Source organism: Rhinoderma darwinii, chromosome 10 (assembly GCF_050947455.1).
Source record: "Rhinoderma darwinii isolate aRhiDar2 chromosome 10, aRhiDar2.hap1, whole genome shotgun sequence".
Lineage (NCBI taxonomy): Eukaryota > Metazoa > Chordata > Amphibia > Anura > Rhinodermatidae > Rhinoderma > Rhinoderma darwinii.
In genome coordinates this window covers 15423416-15447986 of record NC_134696.1, presented here as the reverse complement: position 1 = coordinate 15447986, position 24571 = coordinate 15423416, and the positions used below count along the sequence as shown (strand labels likewise).

At 41.2% G+C, this 24571-nt stretch overlaps 1 protein-coding gene across 1 annotated transcript; it reads right to left on the bottom strand.

The window, feature by feature from the left end:
• Positions 1–406: 406 nt before the first annotated feature.
• On the bottom strand, positions 407–13316 carry LOC142662386 (nicotinamide N-methyltransferase-like). The gene is made up of 3 exons (XM_075840611.1): positions 13166–13316; positions 1188–1395; positions 407–830 (listed from the first exon to the last, which is right to left on the bottom strand). Exons 1-3 carry the CDS (start codon positions 13314–13316, stop codon positions 407–409), a joined length of 783 nt encoding a protein of 260 aa, XP_075696726.1.
• Positions 13317–24571: the final 11255 nt, after the last annotated feature.

Genomic DNA, 24571 nt, shown 5'->3' with positions numbered 1-24571 from the left:
GACAGGAAGGCTGGTCCTCAAAGGCTTCCTTACATGGCAGAATCGGAGGCTATTATATGGCCTCCGGCTACCATGGCGGCAATCGGCAGCCACTGCAATCGCATCATGGGGGCTGCTGATTTGAAACTAACCCATTAAATGTGGCGATCGCAATCAATTGCCACATTTAAGGGTTTAATTGTTGAACTCAGCGGTGATGTTCCGCCGGCCGGCAAAAGTGGCGTGTCAGCTGTCGTAGACTCCCATGATGTTCTAGATGAGCAAAGTCGGTCTTGTCACTATTATGAAGGCGAGGACCAAAAAAATACTGAACAATTATTTTTATGTTATTCTATAGGGCACTGACACATCTATTTGATTATTATAGCATATGAATTAATGACATGCAGACTTTGTAAGTTTCTACCTACTTCTCCTTGTGAGCTGAAATAATAATAACAGTCTTATAGTCAATAAGGTCACTGACAGCCGTTCTCTCCTTGATCTTACAGTAATCAATGATAAAACCTTCTCCAACTAGAGTTTTTCTGATAAAACCCGCATCAGATGTGAAAGCATGGAACTTATCTTTACCAACAGTGAAATATGTTGCACCTAAACCCCCAAGTAATATGATGTGTCCTCCAGGTTTCAGCAACTTAGAGAACTTCCTCAGATATCTGATGTAATCATCTTGATCTTTGCTGACAGCTTCCAGAAGCCAAACACTGATGACACAATCGGCTGGTGGTAAGACCAGCGGGTCTGTCATATTCTCTTTCTCCAGGTCGTATTTCACAACATGCTGAATGGCTGATCTCACTTTTCCTTCTTTGTCCTCAAACTGGTCACTGGAAAATAGACAAGGGAAGTTATTGTCCCACAGTCAACATCAACATGGTGGCTCAGGACTTAGCACTGGACAATTGACTTGCAATACTAGAGGTAAAGCTTGAAATCATCTAAGACTAATACACCCAGTGTCAGGTCTCTACTGTGCCTTTCCAGGTTTAATTTGTGTATGATCGCCCTCTAAAAATAAGACTATTAAACTGAGTGGGCTAAAGAATTTTTACATCTGACTTGAGTATAAACAGAGTACAACTTTTTTGGGGGTCTGTGTCCCATTTTCTCTTATACTTGTTATATCAGGAGCAGCAATCACAATGACAGTGGTTTTTCTCTTGATATTAGGACAAATACGTCACCTGTTTTCTTCTTTCTCTTGTAGGAGTGTTGATGTATGGCCCCAATAAAATGCTCCCGTACGTTCGTCCACCCATCTCTTCAGCTCCATGATGCATCTGTTATTGATCTTCAGCACTATGATATTTTTGAAAAACTCAGAGGCTGAATATAGATGATGAATAAAGGAACCAAGACTGATGTCAACCAAGTTGTCTCCTTTAATATGACCTGTAGAAAAAACAATTCTGAATGTTAAAACATTTAATCTGTTAAACCCTCATAGATTTTCTGGATAAACAAAGACATATTTCTATATCACTTCCAGCAAATTATGTAAACATTTGGTTTCTAATACTCAAAAAAATGTTCTTTAGGGAAAGATTTGATGTTACTAATCTCATCCTTCTCACTAAGACATTAAGATCAGGTCCACCAAAGTAATAATTCTGTAGTTAGTGAATAGATAAAACAAGAAAGGCTCATGGGACAGTAAGCAGAACCATTCAAAAGTCTTCAGTGCAATCATAGGGTGAGGTGTTTACCAGATGGGATGATATATAGTTTACCATAAGTGTCCTCAATAACAAGGGGTGAAGCTATTTATCCATTGTGCCTGCTTATCATGGATCCAGATGTAGAATGAAATACCAAATACCAATATTAATACCAATACTATGGAAAACAAAAAAACAAGCAAACATGGGGCGCTCCTGTGTAGTGCAGTCAGTACAAATAAAAAGGGTGCTAGACCCATCTGACTGGATTGCATATTCTAAGACAACACGCAGGCTATGCAGAAACCATAAAAGGTGTCCCAAAGGAAGCTAAAATTTCAGATCTTCAACAAAACACATTATTGAACTGCGCAGACTACGGAAGTCCGAGGTTAGTCATGGAGAAATTGGGGCAACTTTCGGTCCCCTGTTCTCCTTATCGCTGCCAGCGATCACACATGTATCCCCTATCCTGTGGATAGGAGATACATCTCTTTTGTAGGATAAACTATAGGCCATTTTTTTTTGGGGGGGTGGGCTATATGGCGTTATCTACAGGGGGGGGTCTGTATGGCGTTATCTAAAGGGGGGGTCTGTATGGCGTTATCTACAGGGGGGACTCTGTATGGCGTTATCTACAGTGGGGTCTGTATGGCGTTATCTACAGGGGGGACTCTGTATGGCGTTATCTACAGGGGGGGTCAATAGTGTTCAATGGAACATCAGCTCAAAAAAACGCCTTAAGAAGTGACATGCTACTTCTTTTTATGGAGCGTCTTTTTACGCTCCATTATTTAAAACAGCGGTGTAAAAAGATGCCCCGTATGAACTAAATGCTGTTTTTCCCATTGATTTCAATTGGTAGATGATTGTAAACGCCAGAAATACGCCTGAAAACACTGCGTGTGAACATACCCTAAAGTTGGAAAATGTTTTGAAATGATTCATCTTGGTCTGATTTTGTAACATGACAAAAAAAACTGTCATTTTTAACAGGGGTGTGTAGACTTTTTCTATCCACTGTATCTCAAGGGATAAAAAAAAAAGTTCTGGCTTTCGGAATGTGGCTACACAAAAATTATATTTTTTTAATACAACTTGCTTTCATTGTCCAAAAACATAATACAAGCTATATAAATTTGGTAAAGCTATGTTTGTACTGACCCATAGATTAAAGTAAAAATGGTAGTTAATCCACAAGTTAGACAACATAAAATTAATCACATTTTTTTTTCTGAAATTCTCCCTAATAAAATTACAAATATAAACTAACTAATTATATGTACCACAAAATGGTGGCAATAAAAACTACAACTCGTCCCGCAGAGACAAAAGCCATCATATAGCTACTTTGCCGAAACAGAAAAAAGTTATGGCTCTTGGAATGTGGCAATAAACAAACTAAAAATATGGCTAGTCCCTATAGGTTGAAAACAGGCCGGTACCTCTGAGCTCCCACACCCCAAAAATAAAAACAAGTTTGCACAATTTATATTTAGTTGTTATAATTTTACAATATAGCTAGTCCCTAAATGTTGAAACTGTCGCCTTCTCTGAGCTCCCAGACCCCAAAAATAAAAACAAGTTTGCACAATTTATATTTAGTTGTTACAATTTTTTAAGCCAGTTAAACATAAAATAATATACGTGTCCATGTATCTTAGGAGTAAGTCAAATCAGGATACATACCCACTGCGAAAACTTGTCTGAGATTATCAATAAGAAAATTCAATAAGTCATCTCCAAAGGCCATGTCAGATTTATCTGAAAAGTAATCCTCCAGATATTGTCTGGAATCAAAGCCATGTACATGATAGACCTTATGGGTACTGGAATCCATCATCTACTCTTGTATCACAGACGGGGTGACTACCTCTAGACCGGGGCACAAGGTCTTTATATAATTACCAGGATTCAATTTACAAAGTGTGTTACTAAGAATAACTTATCACATGATGACTTATTATATTCATGAGCCGGTCATGGAGACTTGTGTTATAATAAATTCACATAGAGAAATAATTATCTTTAAATAAACAAATCTATTTTATTGTTAAAGCAGCTGCTCTCACAACTATTTATGAGGGGAGTAGCTGCTTAGTATTTTAGTATTATCATTGCACACAGATAAGGCTTCTCCCTCTCTCTGTAGTATTGTGGCTTGTCTACATCCTGCTGGGAACTACTTTTTTAACTCATTTTAAGTTGAGACATAGTGTGTGACATTCATAGTATACACTGCCTTAGAAACCAAGTGGACATTTGCAAGGTTTATATCTGATGTCAGGAGCAGAGCTTTAAAGTCCTAACAAATTGGGAAGGAGGAGTCTTCTCAGCTATACTGTCATTGTCATGTCCGTGGCTGCGGGCTGTCAGCTCCAATCTCCCCCTGACAACCGCACCCATGAGTCGGCAAGCGCTGGTCCCAGCCTCCTCCTCAGGAGACGCCAGCGCTCGCTTCAACTCAGCTCAGCCGGATCCCATAGGGTGCACGCGCACGCTCCGGCCCACTCTTAAAGGGGCAGCGCGCACTGAACTTTGATGAACATCAGGCCGTGAGTACCCTGGACTATAAGAGGGGTCCAGCCCCCTGCTTTGATGCCTGAGCGTTGTTGTTGTTGTTTCCCTAGTTTGTCTATGCAATGGTCTCCTAGTGTGTTCCTTTTCCTGTTCCTGTTCCTGTTGCCTGCATTCCATACTATCCTGGTCGAGTACTGTGGTAAGCCAAAGTCATGTCATGCTGTATACCACGCCTGACCTGCTTCACCTCACCTGACGTCTACCTGCTGCCTAGTCCCAGCTGAGCCTGTCATGCTGCTGCCACAGGTACCTATACAAACTATAGACATTGACTTGCGCCCTGTTGGCCAGCTGCCATACCGCCAAGGTGGTACGGCCCAGTGGGTCCACAGACCCTTCGTGACAGTCATGCTACTGTAGAATCTTTGCTCCTATCATGCTAAGCTGGGCAGAAAGCTATTTCTATAGATTGAGACCTGGCTGTGGGGAGAGTGACTGAGCATGCTTCTCTACCAGCGCTTAGCTCATTAGGTGGGCCTGCAAATTGGTTTACACTTTAAACACCATGTGGCGCCAAACTACCAGTTTCAGCGTCAGCACCTGGCGAACCCATGCAAGTGCCGGGGGCCCACTACTCTTAGGGGGGTCCACTTGGCTGCTGGGTGTTGCCGCTGCCGCTATGGCTCCTTCAGGAGTTTAATCCCCGGCAGGGAACCCCAGTGTAGGAGGCAGCTGTCACGGCGCAGGGTGTGGACCCACTGGGCCGTACCGCTTAGCGGGGTAGCAGCTGGCCAACATGGTAAAAAACAATGTCTATAATTCAGAACAGGTACCTGAGGCAATGTAGACAGTAGCTGAAGCACGACTTCACTTTCACAGCGGATGGCACCGTGGATGCAGCGGAAAACACGACTTGACTTTATCAGCAGGTGACACCGTGGATGCAGCGGAAGACACGACTTGACTTTATCAGCAGGTACGATTGCAGGGGATACAGGGTACAGGTGGCAGTGACGTGTAACACTGGGAACTAAGAAACACTGGGAGACCATTTGCAAGACAAACTCAGGCGAGGAACAAGTGGGCAGAGCCCCTTATTATAGTCCAGCAATCATTTGGGCTAATTATTGATGGGTGACAGCTGGACGAGTACTGGCCCTTTAAGGCCGTGCACGTACGGGCGCGCGCGCCCTGTGGGAAACAGCCCAAGGACTCGGAAGTGATTTTCGCCATCTCCCTGGAGGGAGCTGACGCCGCGAAGACAGATGTCCATGGCTGGGGCCGTCAGAGGGTAAGTCTGAATGACCACCCCCGGCCATAAACGTTACAGCAGCGTAACTACCGCTGTAGCAGCCATAGTGGCTGCTATGGGGCCCCGTGGCATGAGGGGGCCTGTCCAGATCACCCGGTGGCAATGCTAGCAGTTGCTATGGTTGCTACAACTGTAGTGACACCACATTCAATAGTATCTGCATCCTTAAGACGCAGATACTATTGAACACTATGGCAGAGAATGTAGGTATCTCCCTACTCTGCCATTAACTAGGCTACAGGACACATTTGGCCTGCAGCCTATCATGCGTAAGGACAGGATCCCTGTACAGACCTGCATGATGGATCCCAGTCGGCCTTGATTACCTAAGTTCGAAGGTGAGTATGAAGCTTTTTTGTTTTATTTATTTGGAATGGTGCTATCTACAGGACGGGGGAGCTGTATGGTGTTATCTACAGGGGGGCTGTATGGCGCTATCTACAGGTGGGCTGTATGGCGCTGCAGTAACCCAGATGAAGGGAGGAAGGGGCACAGACGAGTGGAAAATGTTAGGAGTAGTCACGGTGGCTAGTCCCCTATCCCAAGGCTCCCTGGATTGAAGCAGTCGTAAATAATAATTATATATACAGTATATATATATATATATATATATATATATATATACACACAATGGTCTTTCTCTGGCGAGAAAGGGAAACTTTACTTCAGTCTTGGTACAGACAAAATATATAAGCATATATATCAAAGGTTTCCAATTCAGTACACTCTTGAGTAATCTGCTGGGTATTATTATTAATACTAGAGACTTGGTCACAGTTCCTTTCTATGGCAGCTCAGTCCAATATAATTACTTCTGCTAAAGAGGGCCTTCTCAGCTTGGCTCACTTAGTTGAATGTATATCTTCACATGAGGGTTCAGGGGTGGATTAAGGGTACCATGGGCCCCGGGCACTTTTTTAGGTCTGGGCCCCGCCCCCCAAACTCTGAAGACTCTGTACCGTATATATTTGCAGATTTCTGTTTAGGTGGATACAGATCTGGCAAGGTTTTAATTTAGCTGTAAAAGCAGAATGAGCCATATAGAAGAAAGAAAGCAGAATACTTTGAGACAATAAAGTGGTCAGGAGCTTTATAACTTTTTTATTTTTACGTCAATGGAGTGGTGTGTGAAGGATTATTTTTTTGCGGGAGGAATTTTAGTTTTTATTGGCACCATGTAAAGTACCATATAATGTGTGAATTGGAAAAAACTGAGATTCCTCCATGTTTTTTTGGGTTTAGTTTTTACGGTATATATTTACCTTCTCTTAAGGTAAAAGTAAATTTAATATATGCTTTTACCTTAAGAGATGGTAAATATATACAGACCCAGAACCAAGTTTAGTACATATATACAGCCTCAGAACCACGCTCAGTACATATATACAACACCAGAACAAAGCTCAGTACATATATACAGCCCTAGAACCAAGCTCAGTACATATATATACAGCACTAGAACAAAGCTCAGTACATATATACAGCACCAGAACCAAGCTCAGTACATATATACATCACCAGAACAAATACAGTTCAGTACAGAGATAATTTGCAAATTCAGTTTAGCCCCTGCTGTATAAATTTGTACGACATAAAACGACAGCTCTCAGTATAGCCGGAACAATGGTTAGGATATGCTGGGAGCTGCTGTTTAACAAAAAAGAATGTTACCATCCGTCATCTCGCTGCAGATCATACAGTGACTACAGTACTGACCAGTCAAAGGGAGAATAAACATTTGCATTGAGTGACCCACAGGTGACGTCTCAGATTCTTTTTTGTTCTTTTTCTCTTTTCTTCTCCATGCGCTCCAGACCTATATGAGGACTTCTCTAGGGCATGGCCCATTTCTGCAGTTCACAGCTAAAATGTCTTCGGTTCCTCACTTTTCCAACATTTCTGCACCTGTAAACGAAGATAAAATTCTCATGATGCCACACTCTATGCTTCTAAATATAATAGTATCATACAATGAATATAATAGTACTATACACTGTACTCCTGAATATAATAGTACTATACACTGTACTCCTGAATATAATAGTACTATACACTGTGCTCCTGAATATAATAGTACTATACACTGTGCTCCTGAATATAATAGTACTATACACTGTACCCCTGAATATAATAGTACCATACACTGCGCTCCTGAATATAATAGTACTATACACTGTACTCCTGAATATAATAGTACTATACACTGTACTCCTGAATATAATAGTACTATACACTGCACTCTGAATATAATAGTACCATACAGTGCGGCCCTGAATGTAATAGTACTATACACTGCGCCCCTGAATATATATGTGTGTGTGTGTATGTTTATGTGTGTGTGTCTTTGTATATGTGTGTATAGGAGACAGCATATCTATAGCACTACGACACTATAAACTATGGATAGGATTAGATACAGTGGCTCAGCAGACAGTATCACACATTATAGGATTAGATACAATAGCTCAACAGACAGTATCACACATGTTAGGTTTAGATATAGGGACCAGCTCGATGACATTGCGGTTCCAGCGCTGGACCCAGAAAAGGTAAGTATAAGAATTGTTTTACTTTTTTATGTGTTACTAATTATTTTTGTGTGTTTGTGTTATTTTACAGGTTCGGTTGTTGGACTACTACAGATTTGAGGACTACTTCAGTGACAGCGTTTTTTTATTCTCAATAAAATGGTTAATGAGGGTTGTGTGTGTTTTTTTTATTTCAATCAAATATTTTTTCTATGTCCTTGTATTTATTTAAACTTTATTATTACTGCCTTATTAATAGCTGCTGGCTGATTGACGGCATCCATAAATAATGCGAGGCTTAATGTTAGCAGGCGCAGAGGCTAACACTAACCCCCACTATTACCCCGATACCCACCGCCCCCAGGGGTACTGGGAAGAGCTGGGTACGAACCAGTACGCAACCATCTATAGCGATGGTCGGGCACTGGGGCGGCCGCAGGCTGGTACTATTGGGCTGGGGAAGGCCAAAAACAGTGACCCTTCCCCCCCCTGTTAATGTTAGGCTGCTGCTGTTGTATCTGGCTGGTTCTGAAAATTGGGGGGACCCCCCCATTTTTCATAACCAGCCAGATACAAGAAAGCAGCAGCAGGTTAGCATTACCAGGGGGAAAGGGCCACTGTTTTTGGGCTTTCCAAGCCTGATAATACCAGCCTGCGGCCGCTCCAGCATCGGACCGTCACTACAGATGGTCAGGTACTGAATCGTACCCGGCTTTTCCCGGCACCCCTTGTGGCGGTGGCTACCGGGGTAATAATGGTGGCTAGTGTTAGCCTCTGCACCGGCTAACACTAACCTTCACTTAGTAATGGACGCTGTCAATCAGCCAGCGGCCATTACTAAGGCGGTAGCAATAAAGTTTAAAAAAAAACAAAGACATAGAAAAAATATTTTATTGAAATAAACCCCCCCCCAGACAACACTCATTAACTATTTTATTGATAATAAAAAACGCGTTCATCGAAGTAGTCCTCGAATCCGACGTAGTCCAACGACCGTACCTGTAAAAAAACACAAACACAACAAAAACTATTAGTAACATATGTGGTAGGCATAGGTACAGGGCCCATGTGTGATAATGTCTATCAAGGTAGGCTTAGACATATGGTCAAGCAGACAGTAATCTTATACAGTACATGTGGTAGGCTTATATACGGGGCCCATCAAACAGGATCACACATGGGCCATGTAGCTAAGCCTACCATGTGCTTATGTAAGATGCTTAGATACAGGGCCCAGCAGACAGGATCCTGTCTCATGGGCCCTCTAAGCCTGCCACATTGTAGGCTTAAAGGGATTGTCCAGTCCTTAAACATTGATGGCCTATCCTCAGGATAGGCCATCAATAGCTGATGGGTCAGGGTCCGACTCCCCGCCAATCACCTGTTTTGAAGGGGCCGCAGCGCTCGTACTACAGCTGCTTCCCCTTCATTTCCCTTACTCGCTCACACTGTGAATCGCCGACATGGATTCACAATGTGAGCAAGTGACCGGAATGAAGGGGAAGCAGCTGATGTACGAGCGCTGCGGCCCCTTCAAAACAGGAGATTGTCGGGGGTTCGGGGAGTGGGACCCCGCCAATCAGCTTCAGCAGACAGGGATATTAAACTTACCCTCCTCTTCAGCCGCAGCGGATGTTCTGTCACTATCCAGGATGCTGTGCGCGGCGCATAGTGTGGTGAGGTCATGCGCTGCGCACCGGAAACAGGAAGGTAAGTATTTTAGTTACTATAGTAACAGGGGCCCGCGGCTCCAGTTACTATAGTAACTTTTTATTGATGTAGTGCGGCCCCTATAGCTACGCCACTAGTTTAGCTGAGAGGTCCCGCTTCACTCCGGTTCTCTGAACCGGCTGTAATTTTAACAGTTAGTACGGGTGAACCGGGGCAAACTGGGCCCCTTTCCAGCCTCGGGCCACGGGCACTTGCCCAGATTGCCCTTATTATAATCCGCCCCTGTGAGGGTAACTCATGATTTGACACTACTCTACTCTGGGGACCAGGTTGTCTGCAAATTAATGTGACGTGGAAGCCACAGTGCACCAACTCCGGCAAAACCATTAAAAGAGTGCGGTGAAGCAGAAGGGTCCTTGCACAGCTCTCTCCCTTCTGGCTGGATATTCACTTCTCCTTAGGGAGCAGGAGAGCTTTTATGTCTTCTTAGCATGGACTGGATAGGGGTATAATTCCTGGATGATGAGGAAAATAGGAACTGGGCTTGAGGCCTATCTTAGTTATTCTCTGAGGAGATGCTCAGGTGAAACAGCCTTCCTCTGGCTATGCCAGGTTGGATCTCCCTAGTTCAACACGAGGGAATGACAGTTTGTTAGGACACTCCTCCCTCAGAAAGTTCCAGAAGCTTCACCCAGAAGCCTCTCTGAGAGAGTGTCATGTGACCAACTCCCTTTTCATTTATACATTTCCTAGACATAAAATCAACTAGTTTATGGCAGCAAAGAATAACCATCAAAGCCCTAGAAACTCAATTACCTTCAGTATGCAAATAGGAGCAGTGTGAATTATAAAATACAATAAATTAACATAGATTCCACGGTACCCAACAGATAACCTGTTATACAATGACAACACATTCTCAGCCACATGACAACCATTACCACAGCGGCTTGGACATGGTTCCAGGGCACTACAGCGCTATCTACAGGGGGGCTGTATGGCGCTATCTACAGGAGGGCTGTATGACACTTTCTACGGGTGGGGATGTATGGCGCTATCTACAGGGGTGCTATATGGCGCTATCTAGAGGTGGGGCTGTATGGCGCTATCTAAAGGGGGGCTGTATGGTGCTATCTATAAGAGTCAGTATAGCATTATCTACAGTGGGGCTGTATGGCACTATCTACAGGGGGCAGTATAGCATTATCTACAGGGTTTTTATGGTGCTATGTACAGGAGGGCTGTATGGCACTATCTACAGGGGGCTGTATGGCGCTATCTAATTGGGAGGCTGTATGGCACTATCTACAGTGGGTCAGTATAGCATTATCTACATGGGGAGTAGTATGGCGCTATCAAAAGGGGGTTGTATTGCACTATCTACATGGGGAGTTTTATGTCGCTATCTACAGGGGTTGCTGTATCCCTACCTGGGAGGGGGCTGTGTGGCACTACCAGGAAAGGGGGTGCTGTGTGGCACTTCCTGGGAGGGGGGCTGTGTGGAATTAACTGTGAGGGGGGCTGTGTGGCACTATCAACAGATATCTGTTGAACTTCCTCAGATATCTGATGTAATCATCTTGATCTTTGCTGATAACGTCCAGGAGACCAGTACTGATGACACAATCGGCTGGTGGTAAGACCAGCGGGTCTGTCATATTCTCTTTCTCCAGGTCGTATTTCACAACATGTTGAATGGCTGATCTCACTTTTTCTTTTTTGTCCTCAAACTGGTCACTGGAAAAAAAAAAAGACAAGGAAAGTGATTGTCCCACAGTCAACATCAACATGGTGGCTCAGGACTTAGCACTGGATTATTGACTTGCAATACTAGAGGTAACGCTTGAAAATAGCTGATGCACCAAGTATCAGGCTTATACTCCCTATGGATAAAAATATTTAACTTAGTGTATATATGAATTTTTACATCTGACTTCTGAATAAACAGAGTAAAGCTTTTTTGAAGTTTTTTCCCCTTCTCCACATTATATTTGTTATATCAGGAAGAACAATAAGAATGACAGTGGTTTTCTATTAATATTTGGTCAGATACATCACCTGTTTTCTTCTTTCTCTTGTAGAAGTGTTGATATGTGGCCCCAATAAAATGCTCCTGTACGATCGTCCACCCATCTCCTCAGCTCCATGATGCATCTTTTATTGACCTTCAGCACTATGATGTTTTTTAAATACTCACAGGCTGAATAAAGATGATGAATGTACATACATGTACATCATGGTCATCGCACAGGCACAGGCACAGGATCTGTGCCCATGTGATCAACATCAGACACACTGACGGGTTCCTGCTGTAATGGCCGGGATCAGAGAGACCTCTGTTTCCAGCCTTTAACCCATTAGTGCTCCTAAGTATTCCAAAGTTTTGTACAAGTGATCATAACATCGCAAGTTCCACTCAACCTAGTGGAATAAAAAACAAAAGTGAAATTAAGTTTAATAAAGCTTAGTAAAAAAAATAATATTTTTTTTTCATTAAAAAAAATTATTTATGGTTTAAAAATAGTAATCAGTAAAAAAAAAATCATATAGGGCACCGTCACAATCGTAATAAAATTAACATAATTATACCGTACCGAATATGAAGTAAAAAAAAAAGGCCTCTTGGCATACTTGCCTTTTAACCAATCTTCCCACCAATTAATAGTATAAAAGTTATTCAATAAATGATATGCACCCCAAAATGGCACCAAAAAAACTGAAACTCCTTTTGCAAAAAACAAACCATCATATGAAAAAATAAGTTCTGCGGCTACACAAAAATTGTAATTTTTTTTTTTGTAAAACATAAAAAAATACTTTATTTTTACTGACCCATAGATTAAAGTTAACATTTTATTTACGCCATATGGTAAACTCCATAAGAAACGCAAAGAATAATGACAGAATTTTTGTTTTTTTTCGATTTCCACCTAGAAAAATGAACAAAAATAAACTAATTATTTATATGTACCTCAGAATGGGGCTAAAAAAAAACACATCGCATCCCGCAAAGGCAGAAGTTACCATATGGCTACGTCAAAGAAAAATAAAAAAGTTATTGCTCTTGGAATGCAGCAATGTAAAAACAAAAAGTATATCTTGGATCTGAAAGCCTGAAATAGGATGGTGAATAACGGGTTAAGTAATTAAACCCACAATTGGAATATTTTGTTCTTCATCATCCTAAAAAGTTTTCCAGAGTTTTCGAGATTACAGAGTTGAAAACAATGGCGCTACTAAACCCTGTAACACCGTTTTTTTCACATCATATTAAATGAACAGGAATTTACTTTCCTCCCTGTCATTTTCCAGATGACTGGGGCAGTGTTGTTGCCCCCTCTGACCTCACACACGCCCAAAAAAAACAAATTTGCACAACTTATATTTAGTTGTTACAATTTTTTTAAAACATGTTAAACATACAATAATATGCGCGTCAATGTATACCTGAGTAATAAAATCAGGATACATACCCACTGTAAATAGTTGTCTAAGATTATCAATGGGAAATTTCAAGGAGTCCTCTCCAAAGACCATGTCAGGTTTATCTGAAAAGTATTGCTCCAGACATTGTCTGGAATCAAAGGCATGTACATGATAGAGCTTATGGGGACTGGAATCCATCATCTACTCTTGTATCACAGACGGGGTGACTACCTCTAGACCGGGGCACAAGGTCTTTATATAATTACCAGGATTCAATTTACAAAGTGTGTTACTAAGAATAACTTATCACATGATGACTTATTATATTCATGAGCCGGTCATGGGAACTTGTATTATAATAAATTCACATAGAGAAATAATGATCTTTAAATAAACAAATCTTATCATTAAAGTATAAATAAGACCAAATAAACCCCAGAAATGTGTCTGTATGTCAGGCAGTCATAGATTCTAAAATAAAAATAAAAAGTATGCTCAACCATTGAATAGTGGTTTAAAGGAGTTGTCCAGTTTATACAACCCAACTTCATACACCCTATTAGGGAATTCAGAGCTAAAGGGGTTTCCCATAATCATCCACAGGATAGGCGATAAATATCTGATTGGTGGAGTCCGACCACTGGGAGCCCCACCGATTATGGGAACAGGCTTGCCTTGCTGTTACTGGGAGCCTCATATGCTCGGCCACCACTCCATTCATTTCTATGGAGCTGCCAAGCGCTATCTCCGGCAGCCCCATGAAAAAAGAATGAAGCATTGGCCAATCATGCGCAATACCGCTCCATTTATATGGGCCACCCAGGAGTGTAAATATTAACCAACTTCTCGTGATCGGTGGGGGTCCTAGCGGTCAAATCCAAACTGATCAGAGGAAAGGTGATAAATATTGATAATGGGAAAACACTTTTAAATATCCCATGAAGTATAGAAATTCTGTAAATTCCTGTGTTATTTGCAATGATTCTAGCATAGAAAAAAAATCCCTTTCTCTTTCCCTTCCTTTTTTTTGTGCTTCCTTGGAGAAGAGGCTCTGAGCAGAATCAGTCTTCTTCCCCCTCAGCCTGCTAACAATATAGCCCCTTCTTACTTTCCCTGCAGATAGGTAACATGGGATTCAGAGTGTGAAGACCTTTAGTGTGTGATATCCACAGTATGCACTCACTTAGAAACCAATGATAAATAATAAAATAAAAAAATTAAGACTGAGTGAACATGTACAGGGTTTATATCTGTATATCTGCTGTCAGGATTCAGAGCTTTATAGTCCTAACAAGATGAGAAAAAGCAGTCTACTAAGCTTAACTGCCATGCTACTGTAGAATCTCTGCTTCTTTCCTGACAAGCTGGACAGAAAGCTATTTCTATAGGTTGAGACCTGGCTGTGGGGAGAGTGACTGATCATGCTTGTCTACCAGCACTGAACTCATTAGGTGGATATCCGCATTGCTATACACTTCAAACACCAGGTGGGGCCACAATATGAAGTTATATGTCAGCTGATGAAGTCAAATACTGATGAACAGCCACGCTCACACCTATTTATTAGCAGGATGGCTGCTTAGTTTTATCATTGCATACAGATAAGTCTTCTCCCTCTTTGTAGCATTGTGGCTTGTCTGCATCCTGCTGGGAACTACTGTTTTAACTTGCCTTTGTATCAGTAAGTATGACCTTTTTCAGTCATTTTAATTTGACATATAGTGTGTGATATCCACAGTATACACTCCCTTAGAAACCAATGAAATATAATTTAAAAAAATTAGACTGAGTGGACATGTGCAGGTTTCATATCTGCTGACAGGATGCAGAGCTTTACAGTCCTAACAAGATTAGAAGAAGGAGTCTCCTGAATTGTACTGCTATGCTACAATAGAGGCTCTGATCCCTCCCTGACAAGCTGAGAAGTCTCCTATACTATAATGCCATACTACTGTAAAATCTCTGTTACTTCCCTGACAAGCTGGGCAGAAAGCTATTTCTATAGGCTGAGACCTGACTGTGGGGAGAGTGACTGAGCATGCATGTACACCAGCACTCAGCTCATTAGGTGGGCCTACACATTTCTCTACACTTTAACCGCTTCCCGACTGCCGGCTATATATAAACCTCCGGCGGTCCGAGTCCTTCAAGCCTGCGCCACAATGTATTTATGGCACAGGTTTTAGCTGGCAGCCCGAGAGATTGCTTTTGCTGCTTCTATCTTCTCAGATCTATTGTAAACAGCGTTGAATGAGAGCACACAAGAAAATGGTGACAGAACACTGCAAACACTAATGTCACCTAAGCCGCTAAATATAAATAAATATGCTTACTGCTAAATCTACTTACAATAGGGCGGTTCTTAACGCACATTTTGATCAAATTGTGTGAGCCCACATGCCACGACAAGGCGACCTCTATGAGGTGGGAACCTATACTGCGCATACACCCAGAACTGGGACTAAACCTACATATTCTTTGGAATCTTGGGAAGCGGCATTAAACTAATTAAAATCAACAAGGGCAGAATGGGAGAAGTGCAAGCTGAAAAAATGGAGGCAGTCACTAACCCCACATAAACAACATAAAAGTTTGAACAGCACATTCCAACAAAATGAAACAAAGCGTGTATACAGGTACGCCTGCAACTGCAAATTTACACAGCACATAAGAAAATGGCAACAGCACACTGCGAACACTAATGCCACATAAGCAGCTAAATAAATATGCATTACTGCTAAATCTACTTACAATAGTGAGGTTCTTAGTGCACATTTTGATCAAATTGTGTGAGTCCACCTACCACGACAAGGCGACCTCTATGAGGTGGGAACCTACACTGCACATACACCCAGAACTGGGACTAAACCTACATATTCTTGGGGATGGTAGGAACCAGGGTCGTAGCTAAAGGCTCATGTGCCCCAATGCAAAGGTTCTTCTTGAGCCCCTCCAAAAATCTTCTCATGGCCGGTGGCCCGCAGCTTTCAGCTGCATCGCTGGGTCTCCTAAGTGCAGCACTAGAAGCCAGGGGTGTCACTAAGGTCTTAAAACATCAGGGGAAATAAAACAAATACATATGTATCCCCCTAAAAAATGTGTGCATGCGTTTATGTATATGTGTGTGTATATGTGTATATATATATATATATATATATATATATAGATATATATTATGAGACAGCATATCTGTAGCACTACGACCCTATAGCTATTGATAGGATTAGATACAGTGGCTCGGCAGACAGTATCACACATGATGGACTTAGATAGAGGACCCTGCTCGCTGACATTGTGGCTCCAGCTATGGACCAAGGAAAGGTAAGTATAAGAATTGTTTTGCTTTTTTATGTGTTACTAATTATTTTTGTGTGTTTTTGTTTTTTTAGAAGTTCAGTTGTTGGACTACTTCATATTCGAGGACTACTTCGATAATGGCGTTTGTTTAATTCTCAATAAAATGGTTAATGAGGGTTGTGTGTGGGATTTTTATTTAAAAAAATATTTTTTCTATGTCTTTGTATTTATTTAAACTTTATTACTACCGCCTTAGTAATAATCCATTACTAAGATGGGCTTAGTGTTAGACATGAAGAAGCTAGCACCAACCCCCGAGAGACGGGTATGATCCAGTACCCGACCATCTGTAGTGATGGTCGGGCACTGGCACGGCCGCAGACTGTTATTATCAGGCTGGGAAAGCCCAAAAACAGTGGTAATGCTAGCCTGCTGCTACTGCTGCTGTGCTGTATCTGGCTGGTTATAAAAATGAGGGAACCCCACATGGTGCTTTCCAATTATTTATTTATATTTTTTAAACAATGACTTGTGGTTCCCCCCATTTTTCGTAACCAGCCAGATAAAACACAGCAGCAGCAGGCTACCTTTACCAGGGTGGGAAGGGCCATGGTTTTTGGCCTTTCCCAGCCTAATAATACCAGCCTGCGGGCATCCCAGTGACCGACCATGACTACAGGTGGTCGGATACTGGATCGTACCCGGCTCTTCCCGGCACCCCTGGTGGCGGTGGGTACCAGGGCAATAATGGGGGTTAGTTTTATCCTTTTCACAGGCTAACACTAAGCCCCGCCTTCATAAATAGATGCTGTCAATCAGTCAGTGGCGATTACTAAGGCGATAGCGATAAAGTTTAAAAAAAATAAAAGACCTAGAAAAAATAGGTTTATTGAAATAAAAAAAACATACAACCCTCATTAAACATTTTATTGAGAATTAAAAAAGCTGTAATCGAAGTAGTCCTCGATTCCGACGTAATCCAATGACCGAACCTGTAAAAGAACACAAACACAAAAAAAAAACATTAGTAACGGCCTGTTCACATCACCGCAGCCCTTACATTGATGTGAATAGGCCCTTAGATACAGGGCCCATGTGCATGTGTGATACTGTTTGTTGACCCTGTATTTAAGCCTAAGGTAGGCTTAGATACAGGGTCCAGCAGACAGTAATCTTATACAGTATAAGATTACTGTCTGCTGGGGCCCTGTATCTGAGCCTACCACATAGTAGGCTTAAAGGGTTTGTCCAGTCCATAAATATTGATGGCCTATCCTCAGGATAGGCCATCAATAGCTGATGGGTTGGAGTCCGACTCCCGGGACCCCCGGCAATCAGCTGTTTTGAAGGGGGTGCCACACTCGTACGAGCGCTGCTTCCCATGCATTTTCCTCATTTGCTTACACTTTGAATCACTGACACGTCTGTGTCGGCAATTCACAGTGTAAGGGCGGATTTAAACGAACGTGATTTACGTCCGTGCAACCCGCGTGATTTTCACGCGGGTCGCACGGACCTATACAAGTTTATGGGGCAGTGCAGACTGTCCGTGGTTTTTGCGCAGCATGAGTCCGCTGCGTAAAACTCACGACAGGTTCTATATTTTTTTTTCCCGCATCACGCCCCCTTTGAAGTCAATGGGTGCGTGGAAATCACGCGCGCCACACGGAAGCACTTCCAAGGGACGCGCGTAATTTGCGCAACAGCAGTAAAAGAATGAATGTAAACAGAAAAGCACCACGTGCTCTTCTGTTTACAAACATCCAAATGGAGTGTTATAATGATGGCGGCTGCGCGAAAAGCACCATATGAACATGACACACGGAGCTGTCAAGTGCATTTTGCGCACGCAAAACGCAGCGGTTTTTGCGTGCGTAAAACGCACACGCTCGTGTAAATCCGCCCTAAGAAAGTGACCAGAATGAAGAGGAAATAACGCTTATACGAGCGGCTGCACCCCCTTCAAAACAGCTGATTGGCGGGGGTCCCAGGAGTCGGACTCCGACCCATCAGCTTCAGAAAACAGTAATATTAAACTTACCCTCCTCTTCGCTTGTAGCGGGGGTCCTGATTCCACCTAGGGTCGGGATGTTCTGCGCAGCGCATCGGGAAGTCATGTACTGCGCTCAGTGCTGTGACGTCAGCACTTCCTCTGCACTCCAGAAAAAGGTGGTGTAAGTACTGTCAGTTACTATAGTAACAGAGGTCCGTGTAGTTTATTACAATGGCCCTAGTTACTATAGTAACTTTTTATTGTAGTGGTGTGGGGGGCCGCGGGCCCCCTGGCTTCGGGCCGGGTCGCAATTGCGACCACTGCGACCCCTATAATTACGCCACTGGTAGAAACCAGCATTAAAATAATTAAAATCACCCAGGGCAGAATGGGAGGATTGCAAGATCAAAAATTGAGGCAGTCACTAACACCACATATATCAATCACATAAACAACACAAAGGTTTGAACAGCACATTCCAACAAAATGAAAAAAAAACATGTATACTGGTGCAAAAACGCCTGTGACTTTAAATTTATACAGCACACAAGAAAATGGCGACAGCACACTGCGAACACTAATGCCACCTAAGACGCTAAATATAAATAAATATGCTTACTGCTAAATCTACTTACAATAGGGAGGTTCTTAGCGCACTATTTGATGAAATTGTGTGAGCCCACCTGCCACAACAAGGCGACCTCTATGAGGTGGGAACCTACTCTACACATACACCCAGAACTGGGACTAAACCCACTGCCTCTATTGTTCCCGGTGATCATGTGACTGGCCACATGATCGCCAGGATAACGTTAGTAGCAGGCTGCTGCCGGGTCTAAGTAGACCCAGCACAGCCCAATTAGTGGCAAGAGTTACTATAAGAGGGCAGATTTCCCCTGTACCTAGTGCTGCCCAGTTACAGTGGAAAAATAAGGTGTAAAAGAAAAAAAATTAAAAAATAAAGTCCCCAAAAGTTATTTTCATACCTTTGAGGAACAGACCATAATAATACAAAAATAAATGTAAAATAAAATGTAAAAAACTTAATAATAAATACACATAAAATACCTGCAAAAAAAACCTGTTACCCCATGCCAATCATTTTAGTAATGCTAGACCTGACCCAATTACCCTAATGCTGACATGTAATATATAAAAATGTATGGTAGATAATGACAATCACAAATAAAAGGTCTACTTTCGGATAAAACTATATTATTACCAGAATTTTTTTTGCTGAATAGTAAAAAAGCATATTTTTGTACTATTACTTTCAAACTTTAAACCTAGAATCTCTAAAATAGCAAAAAGGATGTGTATAAAAATGACCTAAAAAGAAACCTGCGTTGTCTACGAAAAACACATCACAAAAATTAATTTGCTAGCCCAACAAATGAAAACGTTATAGCCGTTAAACGTGTGCTAAAAATGGCTAAACTGTGTCTGGTCCTGAAGGCTCAAAATAGCCCGGTCCTGAACTGGTTAATAACCCGGTAGTGCCACACTATGAAAGTAAATGTCATAACTCTTATAAGTTATGGGATAATTGTTTTTTAACATCACGGGTCAAGGGACCCATTTAACAAGTAGGTAAAATCCAGAGTGAACAACGTCTTTGAGAATTGATTTTGAACTGCTATTTAGTACAATGAGATAAGTGAGCGCTGAAAACAAGAATCTGTAAGAACTATATATTCCTAATTTATTATAAAACTGTAATAGCAATAACATTGATCTAAAGCACAGCAATAATCCCTTCAATCACAAAAAAAATACTACAATAAACTGTAAAACTGCAACAAAAATAAAACATAAATAATAACATCAAATGGTAACCAGTTCTTTGATTATTCACTGCAAACCTCCTAATCAGACAGTCAGTGATGTGTGTATAACCGGCGCTATATACTCACGCTCCTCTATGATATTCTGCATCCCGCCCTGTGTAGTCTGGTTATGGACAGTGTGGCTGGGTACTCTGTGCGGTCTTATTTGAATCAGTTTGGCCTGGCGCACCGTGTAGTCTGGGTGCAGATGTTGTGGCTGGACATCTTATCTTTTATACCTTATATAAAAACATTTCTATAATGTACTGGACACAAATGAAGCAAATTAACAAGATTCTCTGTAAATGCCCTGGATAAATATCATCTGCAGATATTGAAAGTTTATTCTGTAGGTCGTCTACACGATCGCTCAACAAGGAGGTATTCATAAATAACCTTGACCCAATCTGGGAATTCATTCATGTAGATAGGAACATTTATACTAAACTCCAGCCAAACAAAGTTGCCAAAGCCCCAGACACTTATTTTCCCAAACCAATTCTCCAGGGAAATACAGACAGAGAAAAAAAGATATATTTTTTTTATTATTATTATAAATAATATTTATTTAGCAAAAACAGGATTAAGGGCTTAGGTATAATGCAGAGCCCTGTGCATGGAGGTTGTACAGCAGCTCACAGAGGCTGTAACATTTCCTAGTACGTGGTTATACAGTATATGTGTGCTGCCGTATGTACGGAGATATAGAAGCCACGTTACAGCACTGTGCAAAACAGAACCATAATATAGAACGCCCATGTGCAGGATCCATAAGTATGAGAAATGTCATCATATGTGTTACTAATATGTTTTTTTGTCTATTTATTTTTCCTTTCTGTGTCTCAGACACAAGAGTAATATAAGGTTCATAAATCAAGATTCTTAATATCAATGCTAAGGAGCAGGCAAATAACAATGATCTTCTGAAGGAAAGCCACAGTTATATGTTTATCTTTCTCACAATGTTATTATAATGTGAATATCCAGAAGCCGCATAATACCCCATGATGTCCCAGATGATCACACAAGTTCCCGGCACTATTATCAGTCCTAGGAAAGATTCCAGAGACAAAGCGGCTATAGCAACAAAATAACCAATTACTAAACAAGAAATTCAAGGTAAAATGATATTCTATTCCAATTCTGGTTATGTGCAGGATGTATATAATAAAGGAGTTCTCCTCTTTGGACATTCCCAACTTGTAAGAAGGGTTCCTTGACAATAAACAGGTCACAAAGTGCTGAGACCCCAACGATCTGCTGTAATCTATGGAGAAACCTGGAAGAAAGTGTTAAATTTTCCTGCAGCGCCACCACAGGGGAAATTAAGCATTACACAGTGCCCATGCACATTAACTGGTTTGTCTGTGTAATGCAGGTCAGGTAAGAGATGCAGATCCTAAACAGGGGATTATTATTTATTTAAACCTTTGCTCATTCTAGGCTTAGGAGTCCAGTGGGTGGTCCTAATCACCAATTGACAGCTATCTCTGTTTTCACACTCCTACTGGGAAACTGTTAAAAACTGTGTAGAACTGCCCACTGGACTCCTAAGCTTAGAATGAGCAGAGGTTTATATTAATAAATAACAAGTTATACTAATTCTTTTGATACAAATATATATATCAACCTGCTGACCAGCTCTTTCTCAACAACATGCCAACATATTGGACTACATTCTAAACATTACAGGTTCCGTTTAACCCCTTAAGGACACGGCCAATTTTGGCCTTGAGGACAGAGCAATTTTTTTTACATTTCCCTCTTTGCATCCCGACGCTCATAACTCTTTTATTTTTTGTACGACGTAGTTGTATGAGACTTTGTTTTTTGCGGGATGAGTTGTACTTTATGTACGTACCATTTTTTGGTACAAATACATTATCGTTTAATTTCTATACATTTTTAATTAGATTAAAATGCAGAAAAAAAGCAGTTGCGCAGCAGTTTTAATATATTTGTTTTTACACCATACACCGATCATCATAAATAATGTTATATATTTGTTGTACAGGTTGTTACGGTCGTGGCGATACCAAATATGTCTATATTATTTCATGTTTTGGGACTTATATTTTAAAAAGTTTATTTATTATAAAAAATTTGTGTTTCTGTGTATTTTATTTACTTTTTATTTATTTATCTACCATTATTTTTTTTACATTCATTTAACTTTTTTTTTTAATCCCATAACAGGATTTATCATTTTGATTTTAATTTTGTAACTGTAATGTACTGGCATAGATCTATATGCCAGTACATTAGCCTGTGCACTGATTGTACACAGGCAGTTGTTAGGGCATACCTCAGTATGCCCTAACAACAGGAAATATGTTCAGACAGCCCTGGGGTTCTTCACTGGACCCTGGGCTGTCTGGCCATATGAGTTATGGGCTTTGATCGCGTCACAGTTATTTTCTGTGACGCGATCAATGTGCAGTCCCCCCTCTTTGAACGCCGCGATAAGCTGTCATCGCGGTGTTCAAAGGGTTAACAGCGGAGAGAAGATGTTTCTCTCCTCTCCGCTGTCAGAGCGCGGCCGTGGCTGTGTATTACAGCCGCTGCACCAATCTCGATCACACACACAGAGATGGCAGAGAGTGCTGTCACACAGGACGAGTATGCTCCTCCTAATGCGCGAAGTGCTCGCCGCTCAGGACGAGCATACTCGTCCTGTGTCGGCAACCAGTTAAGCAAAAATGGAAAAGAACAACAATGTGAAGGCAACTGATCCCAAGATTTCAGTCTCACATGATGTCCCAGATGATCAGACTCGGTCTCGTAATATTATCCAGGACCAGTCCAAGGCAAATTGACTGAGCAATTATTTTTATACTCTTCTACATAGCTGTAAGGAAGCTTCTGTTTGATTATTTTGTTATCTGTTTTTTAATCTTAACAAACAAACTAATGATGTAATGACTTTGTAATTTTCAACCTACTTCTCCTTGTGAGCTGCAATAGATATGACGGCCTTATAGTCAGTAATGTCACTTACAGTAATCAATGATAAAGCCTTCTCCAACTAGGACTTTTCTGAGAAATTCCTCATCACATGTGAGAGCATGGAACGTGTCTTTCCCGACTGTGAAATATGTTGTATAAAAACTCGCAATTATTATGAGGTGTCCTCCAGGTTTCAACAACCTTGAGAACTTCCTCAGATATCTGCTCTAATCATCTTGATCTTTGCAGATAACATCCAGAAACCAAGCACTGATGACACAATCGGCTGGTGGTAAGACCAGCGGCTCTGTCATATTCTCTTTCTCCAGGTCGTATTTTACGACATGTTGAATGGATGATCTCACTTTTCCTTCTTTGTCCTCAAACTGGTCACTGGAAAAGAGAAAAGACAAGAATAATTGTCCCATAGTCAACAACAACATGGCGGCTCAGTACTTTTCTGGGCGGGAAAAATAACATTTTAGATTCTTAGTTTGGGTCGTTACGAATGCAGTGATACCAAATATGTGTACGTTTTTAACGGTTTCATTTTTTTTTATCCTATAACAAAATACTTATTATAGGAAAAAAAGCAGTCTTTGTTTTTTTAACTTCTAACTTTTATTTTTACACGTTTCTAAAACTTTTTTATTAACTTTTTCTTAATTTTTTTTTTTGTCCCACTAGGGCACTTGAAGTTCTGCAGCACTGGTCGCTGCTAGAATACATTACAATATCTATGTAGTGTAATGCATTTTAACTGTCATTGTGACGCTGACAGGAATAAATCTATTTCAACTTACATAGGAGCATAGAAGCCAAAAAATTGCTTCATGAGTATGTTAAAACATAATGAATTTTTATTTCAACATCATTAAAAGAATTGTACAAAATTAAAAATAAAAATAATGTCAAAGAAAAAAAGTACTTCACCGCTAATGGTAATGTGTCACAAGCTGATCCCAACATACCAGATTCCCACACTGAAGGTAATGGCTCATATAGTAATAGAATATATTGAAGTTTAATAAACTTAATAAATCTGCATACAAAAATACAGAGAAGGTACTGCACATGAATAAATATCCGATACATGTGGGTTTGTATAACTTAATGTACCCCGACAGCAGAGAAAGATAAGACAGAACAGCAAAAGTGCTGACATTAAAAAATAATCTCGGAGGATAGAAACGTACTTCTGTAGTACGATTTAGCGTGTGTACTGTGCCTCGACGTGCGTTTCACTATGGTATTCCTCAAGAGGCTTGGGTGACAGGAAGGCTGGTCCTCATAGGCTTCCTTAAATGGCAGACTCGGAGGACATTATATGCCCTCTGGTTACCATGGCGACAATCAGCAGCCACTGCTATCGCATCGTGGGGGCTGCCGAT

Bases quoted from the DNA above. Each gene is read 5' to 3' on its own strand.
- LOC142662386 (XM_075840611.1), bottom strand. From the start codon at position 13,316: ATGGATTCCAGTCCCCATAAGCTCTATCATGTACATGCCTTTGATTCC. The intron at 1,396-13,165 runs GTATGTATCCTG...TTTTTTCTACAG, and splicing joins TAGACAACTATTTACAGTGG to GTCATATTAAAGGAGACAAC. The intron at 831-1,187 runs GTGACGTATTTG...TCTATTTTCCAG, and splicing joins CAAGAGAAAGAAGAAAACAG to TGACCAGTTTGAGGACAAAG.